Source organism: Cupressus sempervirens, chromosome 6 (assembly GCF_028749045.1).
Source record: "Cupressus sempervirens isolate cs-2001-9-10 chromosome 6, ASM2874904v1, whole genome shotgun sequence".
Taxonomy (NCBI): Eukaryota; Viridiplantae; Streptophyta; class Pinopsida; order Cupressales; family Cupressaceae; genus Cupressus; species Cupressus sempervirens.
In genome coordinates this window covers 83,994,390-84,008,539 of record NC_143123.1, presented here as the reverse complement: position 1 = coordinate 84,008,539, position 14,150 = coordinate 83,994,390, and the positions used below count along the sequence as shown (strand labels likewise).

The following is a 14,150-nucleotide window of genomic DNA, read 5'->3' as shown; positions in this document are numbered from 1 at the left end:
GGAGACTCATTATGGATAACATTTCTTGGCAGGTGACTATCACATTGAGGATCACTAAAATAAGTTTGAAAGGCTCTGACAAGATGGACAGGTGAGAGTCTACACAAGTGAGATTTATAGAAGCCCCAACTTGGTCTCACAGAACAGCAGATAGAACTCCATTTGGAATAGGGCCGCAGAACTTCAAGGCTGATTCGGAGGAACAAAGACATAAGGAAAGGGCAGAGGTACCTGAGGATGTCATCCCACTTGCACTACCTGTTACAGAGGGTGTGGTCCTACAGAGGAATGATCTATAAAATGGTCAGATGGCCATCGTCCATGGGCTGCATAGTTTAAGAAAAGATAAAGAGTCCTTTTAGCGGGTTAGTTTTGATATAAGTTCACTTAATATTGTATTACCCTTATATAGTTTATACTCTCACAGTAATATTCTGTAAATGGTTATCTATAGTTATGCTGTGAGCATTTGTAGGACTGTCTAGTCTTTTTTGGGACTATCTGATCGTAATCAAACTGATATGTATGTAATGTGATCTCACTTTCTATAATAGATAAAAGAAATTCAATTCAGCTTTAAAAGAAACAAAATATAAAACTGAGAAATGTTTGTATTAAGCATAGTGAAACCTCAAACCTGAGATCGAAAATTTTTAATCATATAAATAGGAAAAGAAATCAACTCACCTATATATATATATAGTATAGCTGTTTAGTGAGTTTATGACATGTAAGCCAAACAATAATCAGAGCTCTGTTTTATACATATTAAATATTGTTGACATAACATCTTACTTCTCCTTTGAACCTTTTTCATCTGGATGATAACATGGAGTGTGATTCAAAACATTGGTGATTAAAAATATTCAGGCATGATCAAATATAATCTAGAAATTATATTGAGCAAATAACTTACACAGAAAATTCTGCATTTTCATCAAATATTATATGAGGCGGCAATTTAAATTTGAAAAGTGCACTGCCAATATTCAATAGTTTAGCAATGACAAATATTTTTGGCATGATTAGCTTTAGAAATTAAGATTTGCTCAGTTGCAATGTAATACCAAAATCCTATAACTCCTAACCCACAAACTCATATCATTATCTCAAGGTTATTACAAAATAATCTATTATCTCCTTGCAGGTCTTCCAACAAAGAATGATTTTCGAGACTGAAATATCCAGGTACATAAGTACACAATTATATTTTTAATTAATATGGGACTTCAAAAAAAAATTGTTTCCAAAGTATGATACATTTCACCTCAAACATGATTGAGATAACAATTAAATATCTTCTGAACCAAAATCAGGACTGAGCTTTCCGTGTGAAAAATAGAGGTATCCATCTCCCCTTAACATATTGTAAAAAGGCATTGAAATTATGCCAACAAAAATGACCCTATACAAAGGATAGGTGCAACCACTCTTGCACTCGTCTCACTACTGCCACCAATCTTAACTGGGAAGGCTGGAGCTAATCATTGTCATTGAGAGTCAACGCTTAACAGCACATGCCAACGTAATCTTATGTGTTTCCCTTAACAATCTCCACAATTTATCCTTGTCTGAAGCATGGCAATGACTAGCATCCTGTTGATTGTTCCAGCGGGAACATGGAGCAGGAACATCGCATACATAACAGTAGCACTGCGACATTGATGTGTCAGGTAGCAGATTTGTTGCTCTTTCAAAGAGACCAAAACAACCACTTGATAATGGAGAGAAAACAAAATAAAAATAGCATTTCAACACCAAAATTAAATGTAAACTTAGTTAACTTACCAATTCACAATGGTTGTGATGTGACGTACTTTTGAAATGATATTTCATACAAAGATGCCTTGCATGAGGATAATCTCTGCATGCAACCTGCATATTTCCAAAAAAACAAACATCAACAAATTTGAACTCTTAATTCCAAAAGGCCAATTCTAGGACTAGAGAAATCATTTAGCCCAATATCATTACACTTTTGTAAAGTTGGATAGATAAAATCCTGTCATCACAAATTAATGTGCGGAAGATAATCTATCAAAACACACAAATTTGGGCATGTCAATAAATAATCTCAAGCTGTCCCCCAACCCTTCTAGGGACAGACAGCCATTTCCATTTTTGTTTTAACATGGGCATCAAATTCTGTTAGTTCCAGTAGCATCAAATATTAATGCTTTGATCTTTAAATTATATTTTACTCTCTACACTTTGCTCTTATTGCATGAAGTGGCAATTTATTTGCTCTCCCATTGCCTCTATGTGGGTTGGTTGCCTGCACTTTTTTCAAGCTTATGTCGTTACCTACAATTCCAGCATTATTATTTTGGTTGCAAAAGATGCAGTGATTCATTATCTGTGTTTTGTCAGCATGTAATGGTGGAGCATATAAATAAGTGTGAGTTCATCTCCTTTGCATTTAGTATCACTTAGGAAGCCAGTTTTGCAGATATATGGTGCTTTCGTCTAAGTGCTTGTGATTGTCATGCCCATTATTATATGCAGTTGCCACCTATTATCATCTTTATTATATGCATGGTTTTATCTTTTTCGTCTTAAAATGAACTTCTAGTGGCAGCAGAGGGTTTTTATTACAAACAATTGCCTTGGATTATCATTTGTTTTCTGTACCTCCCAGTCCAAATTCACAATATAATAAACAATTGACTATCAAACAAAAAGATTATCTGAAACTTCAGATATACATATACATATATACATAAATACATACATATATATATAGACATACACACATATATATAGCCATTCCCTCCCATCCCCCACCCTTGGGATAACATAGATTTTTAATGTTGAATTACTTTACATATCTCAGAAATTTTTTATTTCAAACTGTAAAGAAGATGTGAATTTTAAATAGTTCCTGTTTAACAAAACTTTGTAGTTCAATTCCAATAAGCTTACAAGTATTTTGTTATATCTCAAATTTATATGGCAAACTAAAAGGAAGACATTATAAGCATCATCAAGTAGGATTCTGAGTTCAAACAAATTTGACTGCTTAAGTGCACCTTACAGAATTGAAGAAAGAAAATTTGGTTTCAACAACTCTTAGATTCTAGTTTGCCTCTATGGAAGGAGAAAACATAAAAAAATTCCAACTAAGGATTGTGTGAAATGCAAAGAATGTCCTCTTCAGTAATACTATAGTTTGTCTAAACCTCAACACCACTATCATTTTGATGAGAGAGGACCAAGAAATATAGTTTGGTTCAAAAGGTTTGAAACTAGAACTCCAATGTAAAAAGGAGAAAGTCCTATACAGAAACTACAGATTGGAACACGACACAAGTTCCTCTAGAAATTGACTGAAATATATATAGGACACATTCTGTGCAACAAATTTTAGCAATACCATAGTTTGTCCAAAACCAACATTTGAAATAAACTACAAACTCCACATTGAGAATTTGAGTATGATAAGAACACTAAGATAGAGCATAATTAGATGGCAGCAATGCAAATACATTGACAAGAACTGAAATGATGCAAATAAGTTTGGAAAGAAAAATACAACTGCATATACCAAAATCAATTTGTAATAGCATAAGGTACAAATCTAAGTTGTCGGTTCGGGTTCAGTTCCAAGTTTGAAGTTCGAGAACTGGTTCATAAGTTCATCAAAATTTTGGAAAAGGGTTTGGGTTCATTTGGGTTCATCAGTACAAAAACATGTAAAAATTATAAAAATATATATTTATATGCATTTTTATGAAGCATGAGTTAACATTAGAATGTAGCATAGTAGCATAAACACATTTACACAACAAAAACTTTAAAGCACCGTAAACAGTTAAACTTGTAATCATGGTGATCATACCATCATATAGTAACATAGTTCAATCAACTTCAACATCAAAGATTCAAAACATTTAAAATATCAAGTTCAAGTATCATTGTTTCACATTCATTGTTTAACTAATGGAATGAATTCTATTAATATTCTAGGTTCTTCAATCTTCATAATAAAATGACAATCACCAAAAGCAATTCATAACAACTTTTAGGGTTGTGGACGCCAAAAAACATTTAGATTTTTCCTAAAAAACACTTTCCAGCCATCTGCACAGCCCAGTTCGCTGTGAGTTCGAACTTTTTGGTGTTGGTTTGCCCGAGTTCAATCCCAGTTTGAACCTGATCAAACCCGCAGGGCAAAAACAGTACCCTGGTCGAACCAAGTCCGAACCGGACCAAAACTGTGAACCAGTTCAAACTTTTCCTGGTGCAGAGGTTTGGGGGGGGGCAGAGGTACCCATGCAACTTAGGTACAAATGATGGAGGGAGATGATTAATCCTGGTTGGCTACTGTGAGGGGGCTTTACATTTGAGTGCAATGCAATTGGCAGGTGGAAGAAATGACAAAATTAATGGGAGAGTTGGGACTACTATAATTGTTGCCATTAAAGTATCTCAGCAAGAGTTGGGAACAAGCGGGATGCATTTCGATGTTGCAGCATGAAAAGATGATAGGGCAGGTTTCAGCACATAAATCAAAAATATGTTCAACAGTATTCCTAGAGCTAAGTATACTCCTCTTCACAATTGCTCTCGTAAAATAGTATTGAATTCTGAGTTACCCACTCTACTGTTGAAGATAATAATCTAAGTTGATCTCTGATTACAGGTAATTTTATTATACTCCTATCCCTTGCATTGCTTTTTAGGTATTTAGTTAAACAACTAAAATGTTTATGTATCTTTCTACATTGTTAATTTCAAAATTGTTTAGAATGCCTAATTTTGTCAACTACTGATAAAGGTATTCGAATTTCCCACCTGACTCGCATGTGAACTTATGGTTGCAACAACAAATTGTAACAATAAGTTTTTTACAGAACTAAGGAGGAAGGGCAATAAGAATATTGAATAGGCAGGCATAATAAACAATGTTGCACAGGTGTTGATTGAGATTATTAGTCGTTGCCTATAAGCAGGGGCATACATTTTCACCCTGTCAAAATACATATTAGCCGTCCTCAAGCAGCACACAGAAAAATATTTCAATTCTTTTAAGATTTTTATTATTTAAAGCTTCAGAATGTTTCTCTCGTGGAAATCTATGCACAATTTCTAATGTTGCTGTTTTTCAGATTGCTTTTCATGGTTAGATGCAATTGTAAAATTGACCTTTCCTAAATAATTTGGAATTTTTGAATTAGCTAAATTTGTGATTTTCTCATGTTTCTCAGCAATAGATTATGATCTACTCTTTTTCACTATTTATTTCATAGATGCTTTTCTGATGAATGCAATAGAGGATGGAGACATGGTGCATTTGTAAAATTTTGAGACTCAATTGCAAGGCAAATGTGGATGCTGCTTGGACTCTAGGTAGGGTATGTGTTTCTTTGTGCAAATCTTAATATGGTGGCTCTAAGTTGTGGCTCCTTTTGCTGTTGTGAATCAACTCTAAGCAAGCAGCTGAGCACAAATGCCAAACTAAGTTGTAATTTCAATCTTGAATTCTTTCTGTAAACAAAGAATTTCAAGAGAGCAAGCTTTACTGCAGTGAAGTCTGCCTTTCAATTGGCTAAATGCTTAGATGGTTTCTGGCCTTCTAATAATTAGCTAATGAAGGCCATCAACAAAATTGAATAGTTATTAATAATTATAATCAAAATCATTGAATAGTTATGAATGAAATTCCTATAGAAGTTCAACCTCCTTAAACTCTTCAGATCTGAAACACCAAGGGAATAGGCCACTCATGAAGAACCTTAACATTATCCTATTTCACATCTATTATATTCTTATCAATGAGAATGTGATACTTAATTAAAGTTTGTCCAAAGAACCTCTTCACCCTTCCTTGAAATAGATATTGAGGGAGAAGATTCAAAATGTTGGTTCCCAAAACTGCAGCTAAACTTTCTAAAATCTAAAGTCGTCATCATGTAAGTGCAATCAGCTCATTAAAAGACCAAGGAAGGTTACAGACCAACTCTATAAGAGCAGGTTATATCTCCTATACTTCAAGCTCAACCTAAAATCAAGAAGGCATTCTGAAGTTTATATCTTAAAAGGAATTGAAATTGCATATAAAGAAAAAATAATTAAATAACCAAGCTGGTACCAAAGACTATCACTGAACCAAGAACAAATTGTCACCTAAACCAGTGTGCTACAAAGTCACAAATAACAAGAAAGAAAACAATGAAAGGAAACATACAAGAGTCAATCTGGGCACATATTGATTCAAATTACAAGCATTGCATAGAGAGCATACTTTGTAATTCAAACTGAACTGCATGAATCCATATACAATAAACAAACGATTATTACAATGCCTATAATATCTTAGAATCCTACCAATGATTATTACAAGGCCTAATAAACAAATGATAATTACAATGCCTATAATATCTTATAATCGAGCAAATTAAGGTTAGGGTTACATCTTACCAAGTAAATATTCCTTTAAAAATTGTGACTTGGGATTTCATAATTGCACTTCTTCTAAATTAATTTCTTTGTTATCTTTGACTCAATTACATTCTTTGAAAATAGCAACTAAAACATCAATGGTTTAGTGGAAAAGTAATTGCTGTTTGCGTTGCAAAGCATAAGCCAGGCCAATCAGCCTTGTACGTATTATTTGATGAAAACAATTCATTGCTTATCAGTTACCTAACCTTTTAACATCTCGCTAGCAGCACACATCTCAAAGGAAACCATGCCATGCAGTTTCAGGATTCCTAGTTTTCTTATGTCTGATTGCTGCCAAAAATGGGGGTTTTCCCCTGATATTAGGAAACATTATAGTCTGTTTCAAGGTTGCAGTTCATACAAGGATTCATTGATTCAAGCTGGACAATTTATATGAGATTTATGTTTATTGTTGTGGTCTGCCTATAATCTTTGTAATGTCCCTTTCTTGGTTCACTATTCTCAAAATATAATGAGGTCTTATAATAAGACAATTTTCTGATAAATCTTGTTTGCTTAGGTATTCTTTATGATGAGGACATGACATGTTCATTACATTCATGTCAGCAAAAGTTTCAAGAGAAAACTTTTGTAACCAGTATAGATCTCCTTGGAGAAATACAAACAATGATGGAGACATCCTCCACATAATACTAATACACTTAATCACATGCCTCACAAATTCATTGTATTTCTGCAACTAGACATGGCATGGTTGAAACCTTGGACAAATTCTTTCACCTGCATAGCCTACAGTCATCTGCGGAAGAACCAACACCCTGAAAATGATCAGTAAATATGTCTAGCAATCAGTCATGATATTGTGTTCTTAATTTGTGATGAAGAGCTACCAGTTTTTCTATGATTCACTAATGTTATGAAATGAGCACTTCTAAATTGGGAAGAAGTTGCTTGGTTGATTAAGATGGTACTGAATGTGTACTGGAATTGTTTTTGAACAAAACTGGTAGTAACAAAGGGTACTTGTTACTTTTCTCATTAAGCTTGAAAATGATTTTAGAACTAATTGTATGGGGATGTTTAGAATCATGTGCAAGGATTATCATTTACCACAGAATTATCATGTCTACTATTTTCACTAAGCTTCTGAATGACAATAAGAAGAGTTAACAATATAGTATCACTCAAAAGGTCAAATTATATAACATGCTTTAAAGCGGTATCCCTACAATTAACATGAAGTCTTCTAAGAATTATCTGAAATATAAGAAGTACAATTTATTGGAGCACAACTATAGTTTCAGTTCATCTCAATCCTAATAAGCCTATTTTATTCCATTATATTTCTAAATGGAAATGAGAAAAGGATTAGACACAAGGTATTGCTCAACAAGATAGAAAATGTGCAGTGATCCAAGAATACGGGAAAGGAGACAAAATTTATTCTACACTTGATATTTAAGTCCTCTACAACCTAAGTTTTTTTGAAATAAAATTATCAAGGTTGCATGGGTACTCGTACCCACACCCCTGGTACTCGTACCCACGTACCCAAGTACCGGGTACACGTATCCCACATACTAGGTACTCGGTGGAGAGCATCATAGCTAAGGACCTTGATTAAGATTCTGATTCTTTTTTTGGTTTTTTGTTTTTGTATTAGCTTGTTGTTTATCAAACTTAATTCAATACCAAATCAGTTTGAAACTTTGATTCTCATTAACAATAAACTTTATCACTGTTCAAGTCATAAGTTTATCATTTGCAAAATGTCATTGTCATATGGTTTAGGATCTTCTTGTTCATGTTTAAAGTCTGCCTTCTTTGTTATGCATCTAAGCATTTATCATGTATTATTATTTCAAACATATAGCAAATCTGAAACTGAAAACAGTACATTACATTTGCAAACTTTATCACTGTTCTTGTTTAGAAAAACCATTGTCATGACTCATAATTTCAGATTTTTTATAAATATAAAAGTATAATTTTTAAATAAGTTTGACATACCCAAGTACCTCCGTCCCCTATTATGAAAAATTCTTTAAACATTCAGCAATAGCATATATATATATATATATATGTATGACTTCGCTCATATTTTCAAATTTCTTGTTTTGAATGCTCAATGTCATGACTCATGACAGATATTTTGATTTTTATATTTTCTATAAAATATTAATTATATAGAAAAAATTAGGCATACACACGTACCCCCATCCCCTATTTTGAAAAATATGCGTACCCATACCCGTTTCCGTTCCCGTGCCCAAGTACCCATGCAACCTTGAAAATTATACTCAGTATACAACCTATATGAACTAATATCATAGTTTGTACCAAACCATTAGGCCACTAAATAACGATATGTAAAAAGATCAAGAAACACATTAGAAGACACTATTACTCTTGTAACTAAAACTGAATACAAAAGCAATCCATAAAATCCATAGACATGTAAAAAAAACATGCTGAATACAATTTGAATTTTCAATTAACCAATAGAAGGCCACAATTTGCTCTAATGCATCCTTGCAAAAAAAGCACATTCACTTCATTCAACCAAAATAGATAACATTTATCTTTTTCTAATTCTTCATTTACTGCAATGTTCATATGATTCTATTGAATATAAATAAAATCAAAGCATGCATGGGATATATTAAAACTATGTGAATATGGCCATTAAATATTTATTTAATTTGTTAAATTAAGTCTTAGTTCCTCAAAAGGAGAATTCCTACAAAAAAGGCATCTACCTCTACAACATAACCAAGTTTAGCCAAACTCCAAAGCTCAATGAGATCATGACCTTTTATTGAGCTTGTAAAAGGCAATGACAAAAAGGTCAAAGAATTTAGTGTAGTGCATATAATTTGTGCTTTGTGATTGAACATGATAAGCTTGCTTAAAAGCACATCAAAAAGATTTAACCAATAAGTGAACCTCGTTGTTTGATCAAACCATTTTATGTTGTTGTGTCATGTATAGTCAACTTATACTAGTCATCCAAGAAAAGTGCATACAGAATTAATCAAATTTATCTAATTATGAGGTTTATATATGATGTATTGCATTAGCTAAGTAACGATGCACAAAGGATCCTATTAAATTTATATGAATTCTTAATTTGGTCATGATGTTGAAACCAAGGGAGCAAATTTTAGACCATATATAGGATAATGGGAAGAAAACCTTCTACTGATAAAACTTCCAAAAAAGTGTCTCATCCACCAAATTAGTGTTATCTTGGATTTGACATAAAAACCAAACCTTTGTTGGGAATTAAAATATCTCAATCTTTGCAAGTACATGAATAAGTTTTGTCTTTATATTACTGAATATTTGTGTGGGGCATTAGAATTTGTTCAAGGCATTTGATGTCATGCATCAATACTTTATTGCATGAGTTGCAAGCCGTCATTGGATGGATAAATTTAGAAGAATTGGAGCACCCCTATATTGAGGGAATTCCATGACAAGTAATGAAATTAACTTATGCGGTTACAAATGGTTTACTAACATGCCATTTTTTGCAAGTTGCAAGGAATCTTCATGGGTGACATTAGCAATTGACCTCAAGTTGGGTACCCTCTTTTGGAGTTTTAATATGGTTTTGAAAACCATTTGTTGTTTCTAGCTTGTTCAATTGTCAATAAATTGGTACAGGAAGTCATTTCATATGACAAGTAATAGTTACATAGGTGCCATTGGGATGCTGTCAAAACTCTTGAGAATTTATTGCTAGTGAAATAGTCCTGTAAAGATTTGTGCATTGCATGAGTATTGTAATCCTCTTTCAAATTTGATAATACATTATACAATTTTTGGAGTGGGGTTATAATGTTGAAAGGTTTTTCCCCACATAAATCATTGTGTGATAATATCATTGCTTATATGCTTAGCAATGTGTTTCTATACATTTTGTAGCAACTTTGTATTAATTTTAAGATTTTCTCTCCGTCAAGATTATCACAAGAAGTTCTTCTTGCTCACCTTGCTTCCTTACACCCTTACCTCTATGGTAACTATTGAGTTTATCTCATGAAAATTTGTATGTGAGACCTACAAACGTCTAATACTGAAGTGTATGGGATCTATTAAACTCTTCTAACAATAGAGATTATATGAAATTTATTGAAAGCATCCCAACAAGGTGTGTGGATAGGGTGTATTTTATTTATCTAAAAATATGAGATACATCCAATTTATCTAATCTCCCAAACACAAATAACAAGTCTAGACCAATCATAATCTTGTTAAAGAGTACTTTCAGAACAATCAAACTATATGAAAACCATATAGTCTATCCCAATTCTTTCTCTAATGCCCGGCACAGAAAAATTTACCTTGTATCAAGCACCTGACGAATTTATCCAATAAGACATTGTAAATGGGATTCTATTTAAAATATCTAATTGTGGATTTTGTATGGGATCTACGTATAGAATATATTGAGTTTGTCCTGTAATATGGTTATGCTGAATTAATCTTATTATTGAGAGTGAAAGAGCCTACTATATTCACCCCAGTTGTCTTATAGAATGTAAATGATCAAGGTGACTTTTTAGGTCACAACCTAAGCAGTCTATTGGGGTAACCTAGACCTTTTTACGGCAAACGAGATTTTTTCATTTTAATATGTTTATGCTGAATTAATCTTATTATTGAGAGTGAAAGAGCCCTACTATATTTGCCCCAGTTGTCTTATAGAATGTAAATGATCAAGGTGACCTTTTAGGTCACAACCTAAGCAGTCTATTGGGGTAACCTAGACCTTTTTACAAAAAACAATATTTTTTCATTTTACTCTATATATAATACTTAAATTGTAATCTATACACTTAATTTAGTTGAGGGGTAGTGTTTCTAAGCTCTAACTTCAGTTTTAGGAAAGCGTTATTTTCTATGTTTTAGTGCTACCAAAAATTTTATACATTTGTGGGATTTGGAAATTCAAACTTTGCAGTGTAAATAAGGCCTAGGTCAACAGAGTTTTTTATTTCCATACTATCCAAAAACCTGCAAGAAAAACTATCACTTCCAGATGCAATTGCTTTAGATAATTTGGCACCGATTTTCTTCATATTTCAGCTGTATTATATGCAGTGATATTACTTCATAGATAGTTTCCAAAAACCTGCAAGAAAAACTATCACTTCCAGATGTAATTGTTTTAGATAATTTGGCACCGATCCTCTTCATATTTCAGCTGTATTGTATGCAGTGATATTACTTCATAGATAGTTTCCAAAAACCTGCAAGAAAAACTATCACTTCCAGATGCAATTGTTTTAGATAATTTGGCACCAATCCTCTTCATATTTCAGCTGTATTGTATGCAGTGATATTACTTAATAGATAGTTTACCTATGGAAGATACAACAAATACATGAACTAAAAATCCATTCAAGGCTCTTCGGTCATCCATGAAATTATATGTAATATATAAAACTAACTTCAAAAGAACCTGCAGAACTATTGTCAACAAAAATTGCAGCACTACTTATAGATATATATCCATATAGAAGATGAGGCATCATCCCTCCTAAGAACACTGCACTTGGGTCTGGTTTGAGATGTCTTTTGGTCCAACAGCACGTATGTCTTTATTAACTTTGCATGGAATCAAAGCATTTTAGCTTGAGAAATCAGCATCTGTGTAGAATATGACACTGGACCAGAAACAAATGAGCGTTTGCATTAAAGTGTCTACTATAACATGATATTCATAACAGGCTTTACTATCTCTTTGAAGTTGATCGTGGCTCTCTATCCTATTAATTATGGGGATCAAGATATGTAGCTATGTTCATTAGAGAGAGAATCCGGTATAGAGTCCACATTTTTAAAAATCATCAAACTCAACTGTTTATCTCAATGTTCACCTTCAAATACTTTTTACTAATTTTAATTTCATAAGCACAACAAACTCAGTGTAATTATGATTTATTTTGTCTACAAATAAAAAAAATCTGACAATCCTACTAACCTGATTCAATTTCTAATATTATTATAAATTTCAAATTTCTATGATTTTATAGCCTTATGTATTTATTTTTCTTACGTCCTCAAAATCTGATTTAATTAGTGGTTGAAATCATATTTCTATAATTTCAAACATAAAAAACATAAAAAAACCTTACCAATCCACCTATATTCAGAGTATCTAACCCTAATACAAGACGAATTTGAACTGGGTTCTCTCTTTTCCAGGTGCTTTCAAGTTGGCTCTTAATCTTAGAAGTGTTCTCTATCAAGATCATTACATTCTTATTTAACAACAGATACTATATGGGTCCTGCTGGATGCATTAAATATCAGTATAAATATGTTAACCAAATTCATCAAATAAAATTGTGCGTGGGAATTTCTTAATACATTCACTAACAGTTCATGAATGGAAATCTATTAACCTACAGAGTATGTAAGCACACCCATTATACATACCTGTCCACGCTCTGCCACAATAAGCAAATCCTTTGGTGATCCATTTAACTGTACATTCAATCTGCAATCCCTCTTGTCTGGGTCGGATTCCAAAATAATGCAGTCATCGTCAATTTTCTTGATGTCCCATTTCTTCTTTTTATGAATCTTAGAACAAGGCGCCCCTATGACAGAAACCCTCTTCTCGCGAGGAGGACGTATATCATGACAGGTTTTCTTGGGATTGCGATTAGGACTGACTTCTTCATCCGACGAGGAGCTAATTTCAATAACAACTCGCTTGGGGCTCATTCTTTTTATTCCACTGAATATCCAATTCAAATTTATAAACAAAACACCCTTAAAACTTCCGAGTCCAGAACTTCAATAAAAAAACCCTTCAACTGCAGCAAATAAAATAAGTTCTAAGTACACCCTGTGACCTGCATTGTGAACCCAATGCTCATAGTCGCAATACAATTCCAGTCATCCTGGCCCTTTTTTTCAGCCTTTGTAGTTCATCTTTAAGAAATGTATATTTCAAAAGGTAACAGACCAAGTGAAAGATCCTCGAGGCTGGGAATGGAGAATCCAGCCTTGTCCCAAATGGAATTCAGACTTACAAACTTAAAACCTTGCCCAGAATAACAACAAATGCAGAATCCAATCAAGATAACTTTCAAATTTCAAATTAATGCAGAATCCCCAATCAGGGTTGCTTTCTTCTCTGCATGATCAGAATCCAACGGTTACACCAACAATTATTTTGAAGGCGCTCTTATAATTATTAAATATTTATGCTTCTATAATCGGCCACAAGAATTACTAATCATTTTTGGTGGGAACTCCGGGTATATTACTATAGAGGAGAAATGTTTTATTTTATAAAATGTTTATTTTTCTAAATTGTGTTATATATTGAGTAGTCTTTCATGTGTTATACATATTGTTACAATTAGAGCAAAAGACCTCCCACAAACAATTGTAGAGTCAACTAAACCATATCTTAGAGCAATGTTTAGTAGTTATATTATATCACGCTCATTCATATTGAGAGATATTATATCCCAAAATTTAATGTGGCATATTGAGAATATAATAGGGACACAGAGGTTTAACCAATTTGACAAACGAATACAATATTCAAAGGTCGTTTTGATTAAACAATATTTAGAAGCACATTTAGAAGTGGGGAGGAAATTCATTAACAATCTAAAATTTAAAAATAATTTTCTCTGGAAATAGCTAAGCAATGAGTTGGAAAAATCATTTTGATTTTCCAAATTTTGCAAACACGTAGAAAACAATAGTAAATT

The 14,150-nt window shown here is 32.9% G+C and overlaps 1 protein-coding gene across 1 annotated transcript; it reads right to left on the bottom strand.

Moving 5' to 3' along the window:
• Positions 1–1,181: 1,181 nt before the first annotated feature.
• LOC149551282 (RPM1 interacting protein 13-like) lies at positions 1,182–13,602 on the bottom strand. Its single transcript, XM_089789651.1, has 3 exons — positions 12,856–13,602; positions 1,789–1,875; positions 1,182–1,653 (listed from the first exon to the last, which is right to left on the bottom strand). Exons 1-3 carry the CDS (start codon positions 13,144–13,146, stop codon positions 1,501–1,503), a joined length of 531 nt encoding a protein of 176 aa, XP_089645777.1. The 5' UTR covers positions 13,147–13,602; the 3' UTR covers positions 1,182–1,500.
• Between the last annotated feature and the right edge of the window lie 548 nt (positions 13,603–14,150).